Consider the following 16,836-nt stretch of genomic DNA (forward strand, 5'->3'; position numbering starts at 1 on the left):
CAGTACTCTTGCCTGGAAAATCCCATGGACAGAGGAGCCTGGTGGGCTGCAGTCCATGGGGTCACCAAGAGTTGGACTTGACTGAGAGACTTCCCTTTCACTTTTCACTTTCATGCACTGGAGAAGGAAATGGCAACCCACTCCAGTGTTCCTGCCTGGAGAATCCAAGGGGCAGGGAGCCTGGTGGGCTGCTGTCTATGGGGTCGCACAGAGTCGGACACGACTGAAGTGACTTAGCAGCAGCAGCAGTGGTAGGAGAAAGGCATTTTACCCTCCCCATTAAGCCACTCCAGAAGGTCTGTGATGATTTACGAGGAAACAGTACAATCCAGGTGTTTCTTGTCACCTGAGGATGTGAACTCCTAGAGGTCAGTGCAGCTGTGTGGAGATGGCTCGGCTCTTTGAGGGTGGTCCACACACCCCTCAGTGGTGATGTTATTTCTTAAAAAGTCGAAGGATGAGATGACCGCCTAAACTCAGGCCCCATCATCTAAAAGGGCAGTGGGTGCAGCGCAGTTGGGAGGGTAACTTTCTCTAGGTTCTTTCAGCCTTTTGGGAAGAGCTGCTGGTCCAGAGCTTAGAGTGAACTAATGACATATGACAGCTCTTACTTGTTGACCAGATGTTCAGATATTAACTGCAATACTGTCTATAGACAATTGACATTTTTCAATGGCCCTTCAAAGATCTAGGAGGGATAACAAGAAATTAGGACACTGACTGTGCCCTCCAGGAGTTGATAGTTTAGTTACTGGTTGGAGAGACACCTCTTTTCCTTTCAAGAAGCAATGAAGAGTGCATCCAGGAAGAAAATATAACCCTTGCCATGTAGTCCTCCTTTTAAAAAAACCTGCATAAAATGTATGCATATAACATTTACCACTGTAACCATTTTTAAATGTAAAATTCAGTGACGCCAAGTGCATTCCTGGTGTTGTACAACCATTACCACCGTCTAGTTCCAGCTTCTTCATCATCCTAAACAGAAACTCTGTACCCACTAAGCAGTAACTCCCCATCCCCGGCCTCTGGCCCTAGCCCCAGCCCCTGGAAACCTCTATTCTACCCTCTGTCAGAACTGGCCTATTCTAGATACTTCATATGAAATAGAATCATACATTATCTTGCCTTTGTCTGGCTTATTTTACTTAGCATAATGTTTTCAAAATTCATTCATTGTTGCATGTATCAGAACGTCATTCCTTTTTATGGCTAAATAATACTCCATTGCATGCATAACCACACTGTTTATCTGTTGCTGGACACTTGAGTTTCTACTTTTTGGCTCTCATAATTAATGCTGCTGTTAATGTTGATGTACAGGTATCTGTTTGAGTTCTTGTTTTTAATTCTTTGGAATATATACCTAGGAGTGGAATTACTAGGTCGTAGGATCATTCAATATGTAACTTTTTAAGGAACTTCCAGACTGTTTTTCACTGTCGTTATTTTACATTTTCACCAGCAAAGTATCAGGGTTCCGGTTTTTCAACATCCTCGCCAGCATTTGGAGTTTATTGTTTTTGTTTTTGTTTATGTTTTAAGTAATAATAGTATTGCTAATAGGTATGAAGTAGTATCTATGATTTTGGTTTGCATTTTGTTAGTAATGATATTAGTAATTTTTCATGTGCCATTTGTATAACTTCTCTGGAGAAATATCTATTTTAAATGGAATTGTTTCCCTTTTTGCTGTTTTAAGAGCTATTTGTTTTCTGTATTTTAATTCTTCATTTACTATATGATTTGCAAAAATTTTCTCCTGTCCTGTGGGTTGTCTTTTCACTTTTTTGATAGTGTCCTTTGGTACACAACAGTTTTAAATTTTGAAGAAGTCCAGTTTATTTTTTGTTCTTCTTGCCTACACTTTTGGTGTTATGCTTAAGAGGACATTGTGAAATCCAAGGTTATGAAGATTTCCTCCTGTGTTTTGTAGTCTTAACTCTTAAATTTGAGTCTTTGATAAATTTTGAGTTAGTTGTATGTGGTGTGAGGTAAGGGTCAAATGCATTCTTTTCCTATCAATACTTAGTTTTCACCCACATCATTTGTTGAAAAAAACTGTCTTTTCCCATTGAATAGTCTTGGCACCCTGTCAAAAGATTTATAAGTTTATTTCTGGATTCTTTATTCTGTTGGATCACATTTGAACCTTATGCCGGTACCACACTGCTTTGATTGCTGTAGCTTTTTAGTAAGTTTTGAAATAGGACAGTGTAAGTCCTCCAGTTTTGTTCTTCCTTAAAAGTAACTACTTGAGATCTCTTGAAATTCCATATAAATTTGCCAGATGTTCCTGTGCTTCCCTGGTGGCTCAGATGGTAAAGAATCTGCCTGCAATACAGGAGACCTGGGGTTCAGAAGATCCCCTGGAGAAGGGAATGGCTACCCACTCCAGTATTCCTGCCTGGAGAATTCCATGGACAGAGGAGCCTGGCAGGCTACAGTCAGTGGGGTCACAAAGAGTCAGATACAACTGAGTGGCTAACACACTTTGCCAGGTGTCCACATCTTAAAAAAAAAAAAAAGTTGCACATTAAAATGCAGACAAACAAAGAAAATAAGAATCCCAGATAATGTCACAATCTAGGTGTACCCACTGTTAATGATTTTTAGACATTAGACAAGACAACATGGGATATCTCTTCACAGCGTACAGGATGGCTGTCAAAAAGACAAATAATGACAAATAATAGCAAGTGCTAGAAAAGATGTGGACATATCAGAAACCTCATACACTGTTGAAGAGAATGTGAAATGGTGTAGCCACACTGGAAAACAGTTACAGTCTGGTAGTTCTTTAAAAGGGCAAATGTAGAATTACCATATGACCTGTCAGTTTTATTCCTAGGTATACATACACAAGAAAAATGAAAACATATACCCACACAAAAACTTTACACAGATGTTGATAGCAGCATTATCCTTAATAGCCAAAGAGTGGAAATAATCCAAATGTCTCATCACTTGATGGAATGGATAGATAAAATGTGATATATCCATACAATGGAATATTATTAAGAATAAAAAGAAATGAAATGCTGATTGTTGTTTAGTTGCTCAGTTGTGTCCCACTCTTTTGCAACCCAAGGACTGTAGCCCATCAGATTCCTCTGTCCATGGGACTTCCCAGGCAAAAATATTGGAGTAGGTTGCCATTTCCTTCTCCAGGGGATCTTCCCAACCCAGGAACTGAACTCACATCTCCTGTACTGCAGGCAGATTCTTTACCTGGGAAGCCTTGAAATAGTGATATACTCTACAATATGTATGAACCTTGAAAACATTATGCTAAGTGATAGAAGCTGTTATAAAGGACTACATATTGTGTGAATCCATTTATATTAAATGTCCAGAATAGGCAAATTTATAGAGGTAGAAAGTAGGTTAGTAGTTGCCTAGAATTGATGAGGGGCAATGAGATGTGGAATGAGGGGATACAGGGGTTCTTTTGGGAAAATGAAAATGTTATAAATTTAATTATAGTGATAGATGCAAAATTAAATATACTGAGAGCTTGTACATTTTAAATGAATGAATTATGTGTTATGTGACTTCTATCTCAATAATGCTATTAAACAAAAGGCAAGAGGTTGAACATATTATTTCATACCTTTCTTATTTTCACTGACTCTAACAGAAGCATCTTTGCAAGATCTTAAATGTTATTTGATTTTATTATGTTTAATGACCACAGAGTTTTAATGAAAGTAGCCATACTGTGATGTTATTTTTTCCAGATATATGTTCTATTATAAAGTATATATAAACACACACATACACATGTGTATGTATGTATATATGTATAGAATGGGGCTTCAAAATGGTAGGTATTAGGTAATCAACATGAATCAATTTACAGTTTTTGGTGTTTAGTGCTTCATGAGTTCATTTCGGTTCAGTTGCTCAGTCATGTCTGACTCTTTGCAGCCGAATGGACTGCAGCACGCCAGGCTTCGTTGTCCATCACCAGCTTCCAGAGCTTATTCAAACTCATATTCATCGAGTCAGTGTCGCCATTCAGCCATCTCATCCTCTGTTGTCCCCTTCTCCTCCTGCCTTCTATCTTTCCCAGCATCAGGGTCTTTTCCAATGCGTCAGTTCTTCACATCAGGTGGCCAAAGTATTGGAGTTTCAGCTTCAGCATCAGTCCTTCCAATGAATATTCAGGACTGATTTCCTTTAGGATTAGTACTCCATACACAGACTTTTCCCCCCAGATATAAACCATGTGGGAAATGATGAGATTTAGCCTGATCAGTGTTGACTACTTATGAAATAATCACATCCATGAAAGTCAGGACAAATAGTGATTAGTCATTTTGTTAAGGCACAAATTCACATCTTACATGCTAAGAGCCTAATGTGTGGAAGTTAAATCATTTAGCTATTGATCTGTCCAGCATCTCACTTTAGTTAGGTTTATTCATAAGTTTGGGGGTTCAGGAGGGTCTCTCAAATGTCAAAGGCCTACAAGGCAGCTGCAGTAATGGTATTATGGTTCTTGGAATGACAGCAGACATAAACTAAAAACTGAAAAATAAAAAGTTGTGTAGCTATTTTTTTAAGACCAATTGTGCTAATGATGGTCTGGTTTCCCTCTCTTATAACAGCTTTGTCATGGTAACCAGAGGAGCTAACTGAATCTTAAAAGTAGCTTCCTGTAAACCAAGAGAGGGTTGACTTAAACTAAGTTCCAATCCAATATAATAGCCTTGCTTGAGTCACTAGTAAATAAATAAATGCATAAATTAATCTCTGAGAAAACTTTTGGCACAATTTTAGAGTAGGAGAAATTTTGTCCAAGCTCTGGGTCCTATGTGGTCTCCTGGGCTCTTTATATTCTCTTCTTCAGACACTGACAGTCACTAAGAATAAATAGCTGACTTGTAGCTAAACAGTTAACCCTGTGAACAGGAGGCAGGTCAAGGCAGGTCAGTTCCCTTAGAATTACACCCCAGATGTGGTCACCACTTTTACCTACAGGTCTGTCTAGGCATGTGATCTCACCAGTAGATACACCTGCTGCATAATCCCTGTCTTGTGTGACCTTTAAATGTCTGAGATGAACCATGTGGGTATCACACGCATAATTCTCAAGAAGAAATCTAATGAGGCTTTTAAATGTGGCTTAGAATTCAGTGACTGCTTGGTGGATGCTTGGTGGTGGAGGCTGGCTTTGCATCCCCGTGGGTTCATTTGTTCCTCGAAATGATGGCATGCTTGGTTTTAGTTTAGCTTTCTGTTGTTTTCTTTTTTGGGTGATGAAGTAATAGTAGGGCAAAAGCTGATATTAACATATTAACACATATTTTTATATTTGTGTGGCCATCCATTTGAAGTGGTTTGCTTTTAGAAACAGCTGGTTAAAATCCTGGGTTTTTGTGTTTGAAATATTCTTTGTTCTGTTTGCAACCCTGAACTGGCATATTTTCCCACATTTTTTAAGTTCTAAAGTGATGTTTTTGTTGCCTATCCTGGGAAGATCTGTCTTTCCATTTATCAAAACAAATGGCAAGCTGGGGACCATTTAAAATAGTTTTTTTTTTTTTAGTTAATAAAGCCAATCTTCTTGTTCTGTTATGTTAAAAGGACATTATCTTTTTATTGTCAGTTCTGTTTGGCTAGGTCTGTTTTCTGTCTTAGCGATCTGAGGGCTGCCCCACTTGCTTACTGTGTAGAGAATTACAAAACCATTAAGGGTGGGGCAGCACCAGCTGACTTACAGTACAAACCATTTCTCAAAATAACCACAACAGTGCAATACTGATGTGCAATTTACGTCACAGTCTGTTTTTATGAAATAGTTTGTGGCATTTTCATTTCTATTCCGGATGGAATCTTGTTCTCTCTCCCTTTTAATCAGGCATTTAATTTATTTTTATCATTAATATTTTCCACTCCTTGTCTTGGCATGCCTCCAATTTAACAGCTTTGATGAGGGAAAAGAAAAAAAAAAAACAACTGATCTTTCCGCACCCTAACTCTTCAACATCAGTTTAACTGTAACTGTATTTTCCCCTTTGATGTGCAGTAAGTTTGGGTCCTAAATTGACTGCCTTATGAGAGATGTAGGGACACACATTACACATTTATACAGGTTGTAATCAGAAATTGATAAAGTTGACGTACAGCTTTGAATTTTAAACACTTTCAACCAGTCAGGCTATGTAGTCATAGGCACTGCTGCATTTTCCTTTTACAAATGTCTTTCTGTATAATGTCCTGTAATTAGAACAGGAAATCATTGAGTAACTGTAAGATGAATAAGAGCACTTAGACTGAAAGGAAAATTACCTTCCGAGAAATTATATGCCTTTTTTTTTTTTTTTTTTTTTTGCTGCATGTTACAATGTTGGTAATGATAGTAACAGCTGTAGCTACTCTTATCTGTAGAATTTTCATGCTTAGGTTTTCTGGAATAAAAAAAAATTCATTTTCAGTAATAATCAAAAATGAATGGATGGAAAATAGGAAATGCCTAATTATGACAAATATTCAGTGTCACAACAGAGCAGCAATTAAGTGGAAACTTCAATATAATTGTCAATAGCAGTAAGAATTGGAACAGTGCCAGGTATATAAAGTTGATGCTTTGCCGTTGGTTGTTGCTAGGAGCACAGTGAAAAGTATAAAGCTTTGAGAAAGGAATGCCTAATGTAATAAAGTAACAGAAAGAAACATAAATCTTTGTAAGAGCCTCTCATATTGACATTTATTTTACTTAAATTGTCTGAAAACTAGACATCAAGTTTTATAACATGAGCAAATTCATATTTGCTTGGGGAACAAAAAAAAGAACACCGTATATTATCCTTGAAGGACTAGGGACATTGTGTCTCAAACATAACCTTCATACATATTTGGAATCTTTTAAGTGAAAATCTTTAAATGTTTGTTTCTATTGGCATCCAAATGCATTTGCCCTAATACGATTAAGAGAACTAAAGGGCAAAATACTTGGCAGATTTTTCACTTGAGGTAATTAGGTGCAGGAAGGAACATGCATACTTTTTCCACCAGGCTCTATAAAATCCTGGTGCGAGGGTTTTTTAAGCTTTTTTTTTTTTTTTTTAAGCTTACTGTGATGTTAGAAGTAGATTATAGTGGTTTTCAGTAAGCATACTAGTGTGATGTTTCCGAAACAAGCCTTCTCTCCTCCCCCTAAAATGAAAAAGAAAGTTACATTTCTAAATTGTTGTGTAAGAGATAAAAGCAAATTTCTCCTCCGGAATTTATGTTTTCAGCCTTCTGTGCATTTGGCCACCATTATCTGTTTTAAAAAATAGCATTATGGATATTTGAAAGTCAATGCTCCATTAATTCATTGTGTTTGCTATTTCATGCATCTCTCTTTTTACAAAGACGACTTGAGCAACATGCTATTCAGAATGAATGCGGGCTCTTACCCTCTCCCCCCACCTTCTTCCCACCCCCAGCCCAATGCTGAGGATTAAAGCAATGGTATACAGTTACTGTTTGAAAAGCTTGGGTGGAGTCTCACGTTATAATTATAGTTTCTCAGTGGAATTCTGTTTTGGACTTTGAAAATATATAAATAAGTGAAAAATTGACATTGAGAGAGGTTAACAAAACGTGTAATTATGATATAAGCGCAGGATTAGAGTAATTTTGGTTGAGCATTACAAGCAGTGTACTTTTAGGTATTAACTTTTAAAAGGCGAAGTTCTTTTCATTGAAGTTGAAATGAGGTTGAGTAATTTAGGGACTCATTCCCTTTGAATATTTCATTTTAAAATAGGCATACTCATAAGCATACTCTTTTTTTTTTTTTTTTGGTGGAGGGGTACTTGAGGAATGGGATGGCATTTTAATAGAACATCATAATTATGGTCTGAAATTTCAGTCTTTGGTACCATTAATTTATTGCTGGTCATTTTCTGTTGACAGAAATCAAATAATGTATATATAACCCAACCAACTGCAGCCAACTAGTGTGTGTTAGAGAAAGATTCCTTAGGGTAATACTTTGATTTCTTTCCCTATGTGGGTGTGGCTGAAAGATAATCTTTGTTCCAGGAACACTTTGTTTGTCTTTTGCTAAACAAATGTGCAATTTATCCACTCTTTATTCATTCTTAAATTTATCTGCTAAACCTATTATGAATTGGAAAGGGGGAAATGTCCTACACAGCCTTATTGTCAGCTCTTATTGTCAGTATCATGCGTAACTTTGTATAGGAGTGTTTGTTAATGTGTATATAAAATGCATAGGAGGTAGGAAGTAACTGAGGAATTTAAAGAATTCTTAAAAGGATTGTTTGGCTTTATCTGTTTCTTAGCGTACTAGGGCAAAATAAAATATGACAGCTGTTGAACAATTTACTTTTTTGTAGCTGTGTCAGGAAGAAGTTAATTTAATGCAAAGGCTTAGGAGGGAGTTACAGGATCATAGAATTTTGGACTTGGAAAGCACTTCCAAACCCATAGTTTTATATTCACCTTTCATAGTAAAGTGACCACACTTAGCCTTGAAAAAAAAAAAGTTTCTCCAGTTCATGAAACCTTTGCCTAAACCACAAAGGAGAGACTCATGGTATCTTCACGCAATGAAACTTTGACCTAGATGAATTGTTGGTTCTTCCAGATCTCACCTTTGCCCTGGATCTTATCTTGACTCTCACCTAGAATGCTTGTTCACCTCTGCACAGGAGTCCTCAGGGTCTCATGGGCTGCTTCTGCTTTTTGTAAACACTAAAGCCAGCTCCTCTGGGAACATTGCATTGTAAGGTTGGAAATTTGCCCCTGTCCAAACAGTTTTGAAATTCTGCTCCAAATAGATGGTTCTGTTCATATACAACAAAATTATAATGATTTTTTTTTAAAAATCAGTAAGCACTGCCACATTAGACCGGGTCCCAGCTGTGCTAACCTCTCAGCCAGGGGTAGGGATTCTAGGCTTGCACAACCTAAGAGTTGGCTTGACTTCCTATCACGTAGATAGAAAGTGAAAAGTTGATAAACATGAAGGTGTGTCAACATTGTTAAATTGTTACAATGGGACTTGAGGTATTCGAAAATAACACTAACTTAACCAGAGTAGAAGAATTCTAACTTAGAACAGGCTGAATTCCACAGTTGTGGATAAAACAGAGGTCTCCTATTTCATTTGATCAAAGACCACCATCCTCACTCCTAATGTTGTAAATTAGTTAAATCCCTTCAACAACAACAACATGTCAAAGGAAAGATAATTTACTTCAGTCACACCCATATAGGAAAAGAAATCAAGATGTTACCCTAAGGATAATGTTATTGACATTTTGTCATAATGAAAAGCTCATCAAACTTGAAGTTTAAAAGTTGAGTTATAATCGCACCTCTATAGAGTCTGAATCTGGACTTTCCCATCTCTAAGGGAATATTAACAAGGTGTCATGGCACTAATAGCATTGTTGTGAGAAACAGCAACAAAAGATATGTTGTGTGAAAGGCCTTTGTAAATTTTAATGTTTTATTAGCACCAGCCATCGCAGTAATATTTTTGCTCTGCTTTCTAAGCAGAAAAGCAGTTCCTCATATTTTTGTTTAAGAGTGCTTTTTTACATCCACTGTCTTCTGTGATATGTGTAACAATGTTGGTAAAGTGGCAAGGAGAAGGGAATTTGGTCCCGTATTGTTTCAGGTACAGTGGGGTTTTGGACAGAAACATAACCTGAAAATAGAAAAGTGTGTGTGCGTGTGCGTGTGTGTGTGCGTGTGCGTGCGTGCGTGCGTGTGTGCGTGCGTGTGTGTGTGTGTGTGTGTGTGTGTGTGTGTGGAGAGAAAGATCAAAACCCAACCGAGTAAATCATTGTAAGTCTATGCAAAAAAGCTAAACTCAGGTGGTGTTTTCATATTTTAATGTACATGAACTATCTGGGAACTTGTCAGAGATATAATAAATTTCTGGGCCACTGCCTTAGACATTCTGAATCAGAGGTTCTTAAGGTTCTCTGGCTTCCTGCATTTTCCTGTATGATTCTGATATGGGCAGTCCCAGAACATTCTTAGAGACGCTATCTCCAGAATGAATGGACATCGTTCATAGCATGTGTTTCCATGACTTGGGATCAGAGGAAATTTGCTTTTTTTTCTTCCAGTAGAAAGAAAAGAACTCAAGGTTTGGTTAGTGTTTTATAGACTGTGTGAAGAAATAGAGACACATGTTTCAAGGATGAGGGAGTTAAAAAAATAAGTCATTTCTAAGCACAGAACATAGCCAGGAACTGATTTCATCCAGAAGAGATAATTAAGAAGAACCCAGAGATGGCATCCTCATGGAGAATGAAGGAATAGGAAGGAGCTGAAGTGGTCCCAAGAGTCCAGGTGACATCTTCTGCTATAAAACCGACTCTGAAACATCCACTTTTTCCCGCATCATTCAACCTTAGAAGTATGACTGTCTCCATTTCAAGAATGTGTAAAGACACTAGTACAGCCCCCATCCCCCCCACACATACACCACCACTCCCATCACAGTAGTGAAATCATCAGGCATCTTTATGGTTTTACTATGTACCAGAGATGGTGTTAGGGGCTGAGCATGCTGAAATAAATCCTGGGGGTTCATGGTTATACTCCCTGACTGTCATCTTAGATGATCTTGGACAAATCTTGGTCATCTTGGACAAATAGAGTGCAATAATGCAGTTGACACATTAGAGGCTGGTTCTTCAAAGAGTACTCACACACTCTGGAATTCTGAAGATGTTTTCATAAATATTTTCACTAACACTTTTTTTCACGTTATAGAAAGCACAAATTTGAGCTAGTGTCTTGGTCCACTGTAGAAATCTCAAGTGGGCATGCCTTGGGACATGTATCAGCATCTTCAAACTATTTTTCATTGGGGACTTGCCTTCAGTGTAAACATATTTCCATTTAATTAAGTGTGCCAGCTGATGAAGTGGCTACCCACAAACCAGGCAGGAGTCTAAGCAACATAAACTGTTAAAAGATGTCATCTTGAAAGCAGCTAAACATCTCCATTCTGGAAGAAGCCTCCAGCCTGAGGAACTAAGTGAACATAATTAGAAATACATCTGGGTATTGGCCTCCTATCTGAAAAGGTCACATGCGCACCTTCCATTGGTACTGGTTATGTTCCATCATTATGTTCTGTCCTTCCTCATTCGTCTCCCACTGGTTGCCAGATGGCCATGATAATGTTGGTATCCTTAACAACTGTTTTGTGCAATTCCCTGCAGCATGGTAAAGGCTCGAAATATTGAGTGTTTTCCCTTTGGATAAGCAAGTGACATATCTGGGAATTGCTTGCGAACGCCCTGATGGTGTGGTTATAGAGAGTGATGGCAAACCGGGTCATGGAGCCCAAATTCAGCTTGACATTGTGCAGATGGCAGGATACCAAAGGGGAGGGGGAGGTTGCCATTTCTCAAGCTTAAGATGAAAGAAAAATTAATCCATGCAGAATCTGGTTTTTGTAAATATGGTGACATGTAAATAAGCATTAAGATCGTTATAAGAGAGAGCTTCATTAAAGTTGCTGAAATGTTCTCCTGAGTTAAGTTGGTTCTGATGGAGCTCTCACAAGGATGCTTGGGGAGTCCTCTCGGTGTGGTTCTCTGAATTGTGCCAAGTTACCAGATGGATTTGAGGAACATTAGAAGATAGGGGGTATGGGTCGGGGGGAGGGTGGAGAAGGTGGGTGTATCAATCACACTGAGATAGATCACACTACAAAAAACAACCTCCAAATCAGACTCCACTTGAAACAACAAGTGTTTATGTTGTGCATCCATTTAGGACCAACCAGGTGCTTTATTCCATGTTATCCTCACTCAAGACCAAAACTGGCTGAGTAGCCACTATCTGAACCATTACAGATGTCCGGAACGAAGGGAGGGAGACAGTGTGGTTAGCTGCACTCTGGCTCTTAAAGGTGCCACCCACTTCTGCCATATTTCACTGGCCATAACCAGTCACATGGCCACTTGTCTTCAATGGGTGGTCTTTCCACAGGACCATAAGGGGAGCAAGATATATTCACTGAACAGCACTAACAACCAGCAGAGCAGGTGATGATGTTCTGGAGACCCATGGATATCTCTCTTGGGCCAGATGGCCTTTAGAAGGCTTCAAGCACTAAAGGATTATATAATCCAAAATAAAAGCAACACAAAACTGTAGAAAGAAATACAAAGAAGCTCAACAAAATTCTGAATTTTCCTATTGATAAAATAATGATATTAATTATAAATAAAATATTTTTATGCACATCAGATTCTTTCAAAACAGTTTTCTGGTTCTGCTGCTTGCCAGGGACCTAAACCTTCTTCAGTCTGTCTATGGGGTTATGGGTCCAACTCGTTCTTTCTTTATCGGTTCCTGAGGCTTTTTCATGGAGCTGGATGAGTAATGGGACTGAGAGGATGCTGGCATCAGCCAGACTGTGCTAAAGATGAACCAATATAAGAATCTTGCTGAAGACTATATTTTTAATACAAAACCAGAGGTGAGCCTTGAAATGATGCCATGGGTGCCACAGTTCTTTGTTGGAGGGAAGAAAGTGACGGAAGTGTTTTCTCGATTGTCTAGGGGAGGACGAGGAAGAAACGAATGTGATCGTTCTCAGCTACCCTCAGTACTGCCGCTACCGCTCCATGCTGAAACGCATCCAGGATAAGCCATCTTCCATTCTCACAGACCAGTTTGCATTAGCCCTGGGGGGCATCGCAGTGGTCAGCAAGAACCCTCAGATCCTGTACTGTCGGGACACCTTCGACCACCCGACTCTCATAGAAAATGAGAGCATATGTGATGAATTTGGTGAGTCTTTAAATGATATATTTTTTTTATCCTACATGAAACTTGTGCATGTGTGGCTGGTTGTTTTCAGTTCTTGTTAGGAGCAGTGGTGGGGAACGGGGCTGACTTTCACAAGCCTGGTGTGCCGCCCCCACCCCCGTCTTCCCCCAGTGATTGCCGCAATAAGACGTCACCGCCTCCTTGGCAGCCTCTGTTTCCCAGGGCACAGGATTATTATTTAGAATTTGTTGTTCAAGACAGAGTCTGAAATTGCTTGGTCGACCTTGAAATTGGACTTTATAGGACAGGAAGCTTTTATGCTAGTCGTTTCTTAAAAGGCTTTGGCTCTTCAGATACTGATTGTTTTAAATTTGACTGATCACTCCCTTTTCCATGGTATGCACGCATGCTAAGTCCTTTCAGTTGTGTCCAACTGTTTGTGACCCTATGGACCATAGTCCTCCAGGTTCCTCTGTCCATGGGATTCTCCAGGCAAGAATACGGGAGTGGGTTGCATGCCCTCCTCCAGGAGATCTTTGTGACCCAGGGATCAAACCTGCATCTCTTATGACTCCTGCATTGGCAGATGAGTTCTTTACTACTAGTGCCACCATAAAGAACTATAAAAATCACTGGTTTAAAAAGAATGCACCATTTTAACCATTTCATTACTGTAAGGTAGATAGATAGATATGTAATAGATCCCTATGCCCCTGAATTTTGAATTGCTATGAGCTGTATATGTAAAAATCACATCAGTTTCAAAGACTTGGCATGAATAAAAGATTGTAAACTAAATTTTAAAAATAAAAAGTTAACGGGTTAAATTTAGCTGCTTGCTGCTAAGTCGCTTCAGTTGTGTCTGACTCTGTGCGACCCCATAGACAGCAGCCCACCATGCTCCCCATCCCTAGGATTCTCCAGGCAAGAACACTGGAGTGGGTTGCCATTTCCTTCTCCAATGCATGAAGGTGAAAAAAGAAAGTGAAGCAGCTCAGTCGTGTCCAACTCTTAGCGACCCCATGGACTGCAGCCTACCAGGCTCCTCCACCCATGGGATTTTCCAGGCAAGAGTACTAGAGTGGGGTGCTCTTGCCTTCTCCAATTTAGCTGATAGAATTAAGCTGTTTAGGTCTTAGTTGCTGCTGCTGCTGCTGTTGCTAAGTCGCTTCAGCCATGTCCGACTCTGTGCGACCCCATAGATGGCAGCCCACCAGGCTTACCCGTATCTGAGATTCTCCAGGCAAGAGTACTAGAGTGGGTTGCCATTTCCTTCTCCAATTTAGCTGATAGAATTAAACTATTTAGGTCTTAGTTAAGAGTCTGAAAACATCAAGAAAACAATTGCCTTGGTTTTCACTATTCCATAATACTGTATTTAGTTCCCTTCTTTAAGATCATATGCTGTCCTCTCTGTTTAAATTTCTTGGATGCGTTCAAAATATCTAGAGAGTAAGAAGTTACCAAACTTGTAGGTTTTGCTTGACTCTTCATCTATTTTCTTACATGTGTAAGTAGTATTTGAAAAGGAAATGGCAACCCACTCTAGTATTCTTACCTGGAGAATCCCATGGACAGAGGAGCCTAGTGGGCTACAGTCCATGGGGTCGCAAAGAGTTGGACATGACAAAGAGTGACTAAACAATAACGATAATATCTTTCTACACTATACCCATTAAACATGGATGTGTGGCCATGTATCTGTATCTGCATCTCTGTTTAGCTGACTGCTCATGAGTTCTCTGGAGACAGAAGGAAAGGAGGAGAAGATAGCACATCCTCGGTTGAGGAGACCTTGCATGATGCTGTGAAAGATTTGAGACAAGATAAAATCACATCTCTTAAATCTTCACTTTCTCAAATCTTCCTTGAAGATATTGGATCATATCAGAGGTTCTCGATAGGCTGGGCAGGGATATCAGAATATTCTGGGGGTGCATCATCATAGTACACATGTCACCTGGAAGTTCCTATACTTACCGAGGCAAGAACACCCCCCACACCCCCCGTCCCTTCCCTGGGAATCACCACCATAGAGCAGGCAGGGTGATAACTGAGCCACGCTGACTCCTTCGTTGGCACCTGGGTGCAGAAGGGGTGGAGACCTGTGGCCTAGAGAGCATGAGGGCCCTTTGAGCAGGAGCATTGCTTGATTCTGTTGGGTAATGTTTTTCCAAGGATGCCTCATTTTGTGAATTATGCAGATTCAGGTTATTCTTCTCAGTCGTCACAGGCCTTGCCGTGGCTTGGGGAGTCCACCGTGACCTCTCTAGGCTGGTTATTCATGACACCAGCAGCCCTGGAGCAGGGGCAAGTGGGATGTTGTAAGTAGGTGTGGTGGACAGAGGAGGGTGAGGGTGACCAGATGGCTTATTTGGATCCAAGAAGGAGAGGAAGAAAGAGCAGAAGTGGACCTAAGTTTATTAGACATGACTTTTTTGGGGTTACAGACTGTCTTTTTCAGATGTCTTCTACAACTCTGGCTTATCAGTCTGTAAGAGAGTAATAGTGTTTATGCAAGTTATTTTTTCCTTTTTTCAAGAAGATTTCCTTGTCATTCATAATATTGAAATAACCTCTTTTATTCAAGTAGTTGAATGTATCCAGTACATTAAAAAAAATATTCTTTCCAGATCAGCATTTATAAATCTTCCCTTTTCAATACTTTATTGAGTTTTTCCTTTTCTAGCCCCTACTCCCAAACCCTCCATCCTGCTTGCTACTCAAGAGGTCTCTAAATTCTTGACGCAAAATAGAACTGAAAAAATGCTTTCCCTAATTTAAGTGTATTCAGATTTAGAGTTTCACAATGTAATATAATGAAAAAATGTTTTAACCTTTTTGGCTAAATTAAGAGTTATTAGTCATTGAATTTCAAAGCTGTTGCATCTAGAATTGGTAATAGAAGTTCCAATTTAACAGTGATCACAATGGTTGTTAAGAGTTACTAAATTAGTTTTAAATGTTCTCACAAACACAAGCATCTGACTTTTAAATGTTTTCCTGAACTTTCTTCTGGTAATGCTGCTTTTTCTTCTCCAGTCTCTTAAAGTGGAAGCTTTCTTTTGGAATAAAGGTACCTTTGTTAAAGAGCTTCTAGATGACTAGTCTAAAAATTAGAATATTAGTATTTTGTAGTTAAGTTTGTACTTCAAATATTTGGTACTTCTTATAGGATTTCATTTTAGTTTTAGTAAGAGAAAAACAACAACAACAACAAACCAAAAAACTTATTCTGACCTGATTCAAAAACCTTCACCAACATCCCTCCTTCACTTTCCACTTCTGGTCATACATCTTAATTTCCAGAGAAATTCCTTTTAAACCTCCAACCGGTGCTATTTGAAATCAGCATGGGTTAAAGGGTTTGTTAAAACGTGGGGTTGGGTTTCTCCAACCAACTAACAGTTGGTGGAAGAACATAAATTTAATTAGTGACTGGCATTAAACAAATGTTCCTAATATTAAACACTGCCAGATGACTGAAACACTTCTGTCAGATTACCGCGAGTGCCAGGGGGCCCACAGATGAATTTTCTACACAGTATATATTCTGTACCACACGTTTGGTGACTTCAGTAATTGGTCAAATGTAATTTAGGTAACAGTATGCCTAGGCTGTAAAAATCAAATTTTATTAGCCATATCACCAGGTGGATGAATGGTAGAGCTGATGGCAAAGAGTTTATAGTATTTAGCAGCTACACCTTTGACACATGAAATTCATAAATTGCCATAAAATACCTCCAAGGCCCTTCTCAAAAGGACAGTGTCTGCTTTCCTATGATTAAATAATGTTTATTTTATTAACTAATATTTTTTGCTCTCTTCTATTAAATGGGGTTACAGAGTGGGGGTGAGAGAGGGGTTTCAAAAGATAAATAAAAGGCAGTCCTCAATCATTTTGAGGATTTAGAGCCTAATTGGGGAAGACAGGATTAGCACAACTGAAAGGTTCACTAATGTTACAGGAAAGTCAGGGACGAAGTATTGGATGAGTGTTGCAGAAAGCAAGTGCAGGAGGCATTTCGCAGTGAGCTGGGGCTGTGGAGGAGGTGGCCTGGC

At 39.1% G+C, this 16,836-nt stretch overlaps 1 protein-coding gene across 3 annotated transcripts in view; it reads left to right on the top strand.

Moving 5' to 3' along the window:
- Positions 1 to 16,836, top strand: part of ARID5B (AT-rich interaction domain 5B) — a 191,971-nt gene that overhangs the window by 77,554 nt on the left and 97,581 nt on the right. For all 3 annotated transcript variants that reach the window (XM_042240972.1, XM_004021392.5, XM_060406497.1), the window contains one exon: positions 12,562 to 12,792. In XM_042240972.1, coding sequence (XP_042096906.1) covers positions 12,562 to 12,792 — 231 coding nt within the window. The remainder of the gene's footprint in view (positions 1 to 12,561; positions 12,793 to 16,836) is intronic.

The sequence above is a fragment of the Ovis aries genome, chromosome 25 (assembly GCF_016772045.2).
Source record: "Ovis aries strain OAR_USU_Benz2616 breed Rambouillet chromosome 25, ARS-UI_Ramb_v3.0, whole genome shotgun sequence".
In the NCBI taxonomy this organism is placed as follows: Eukaryota; Metazoa; Chordata; class Mammalia; order Artiodactyla; family Bovidae; genus Ovis; species Ovis aries.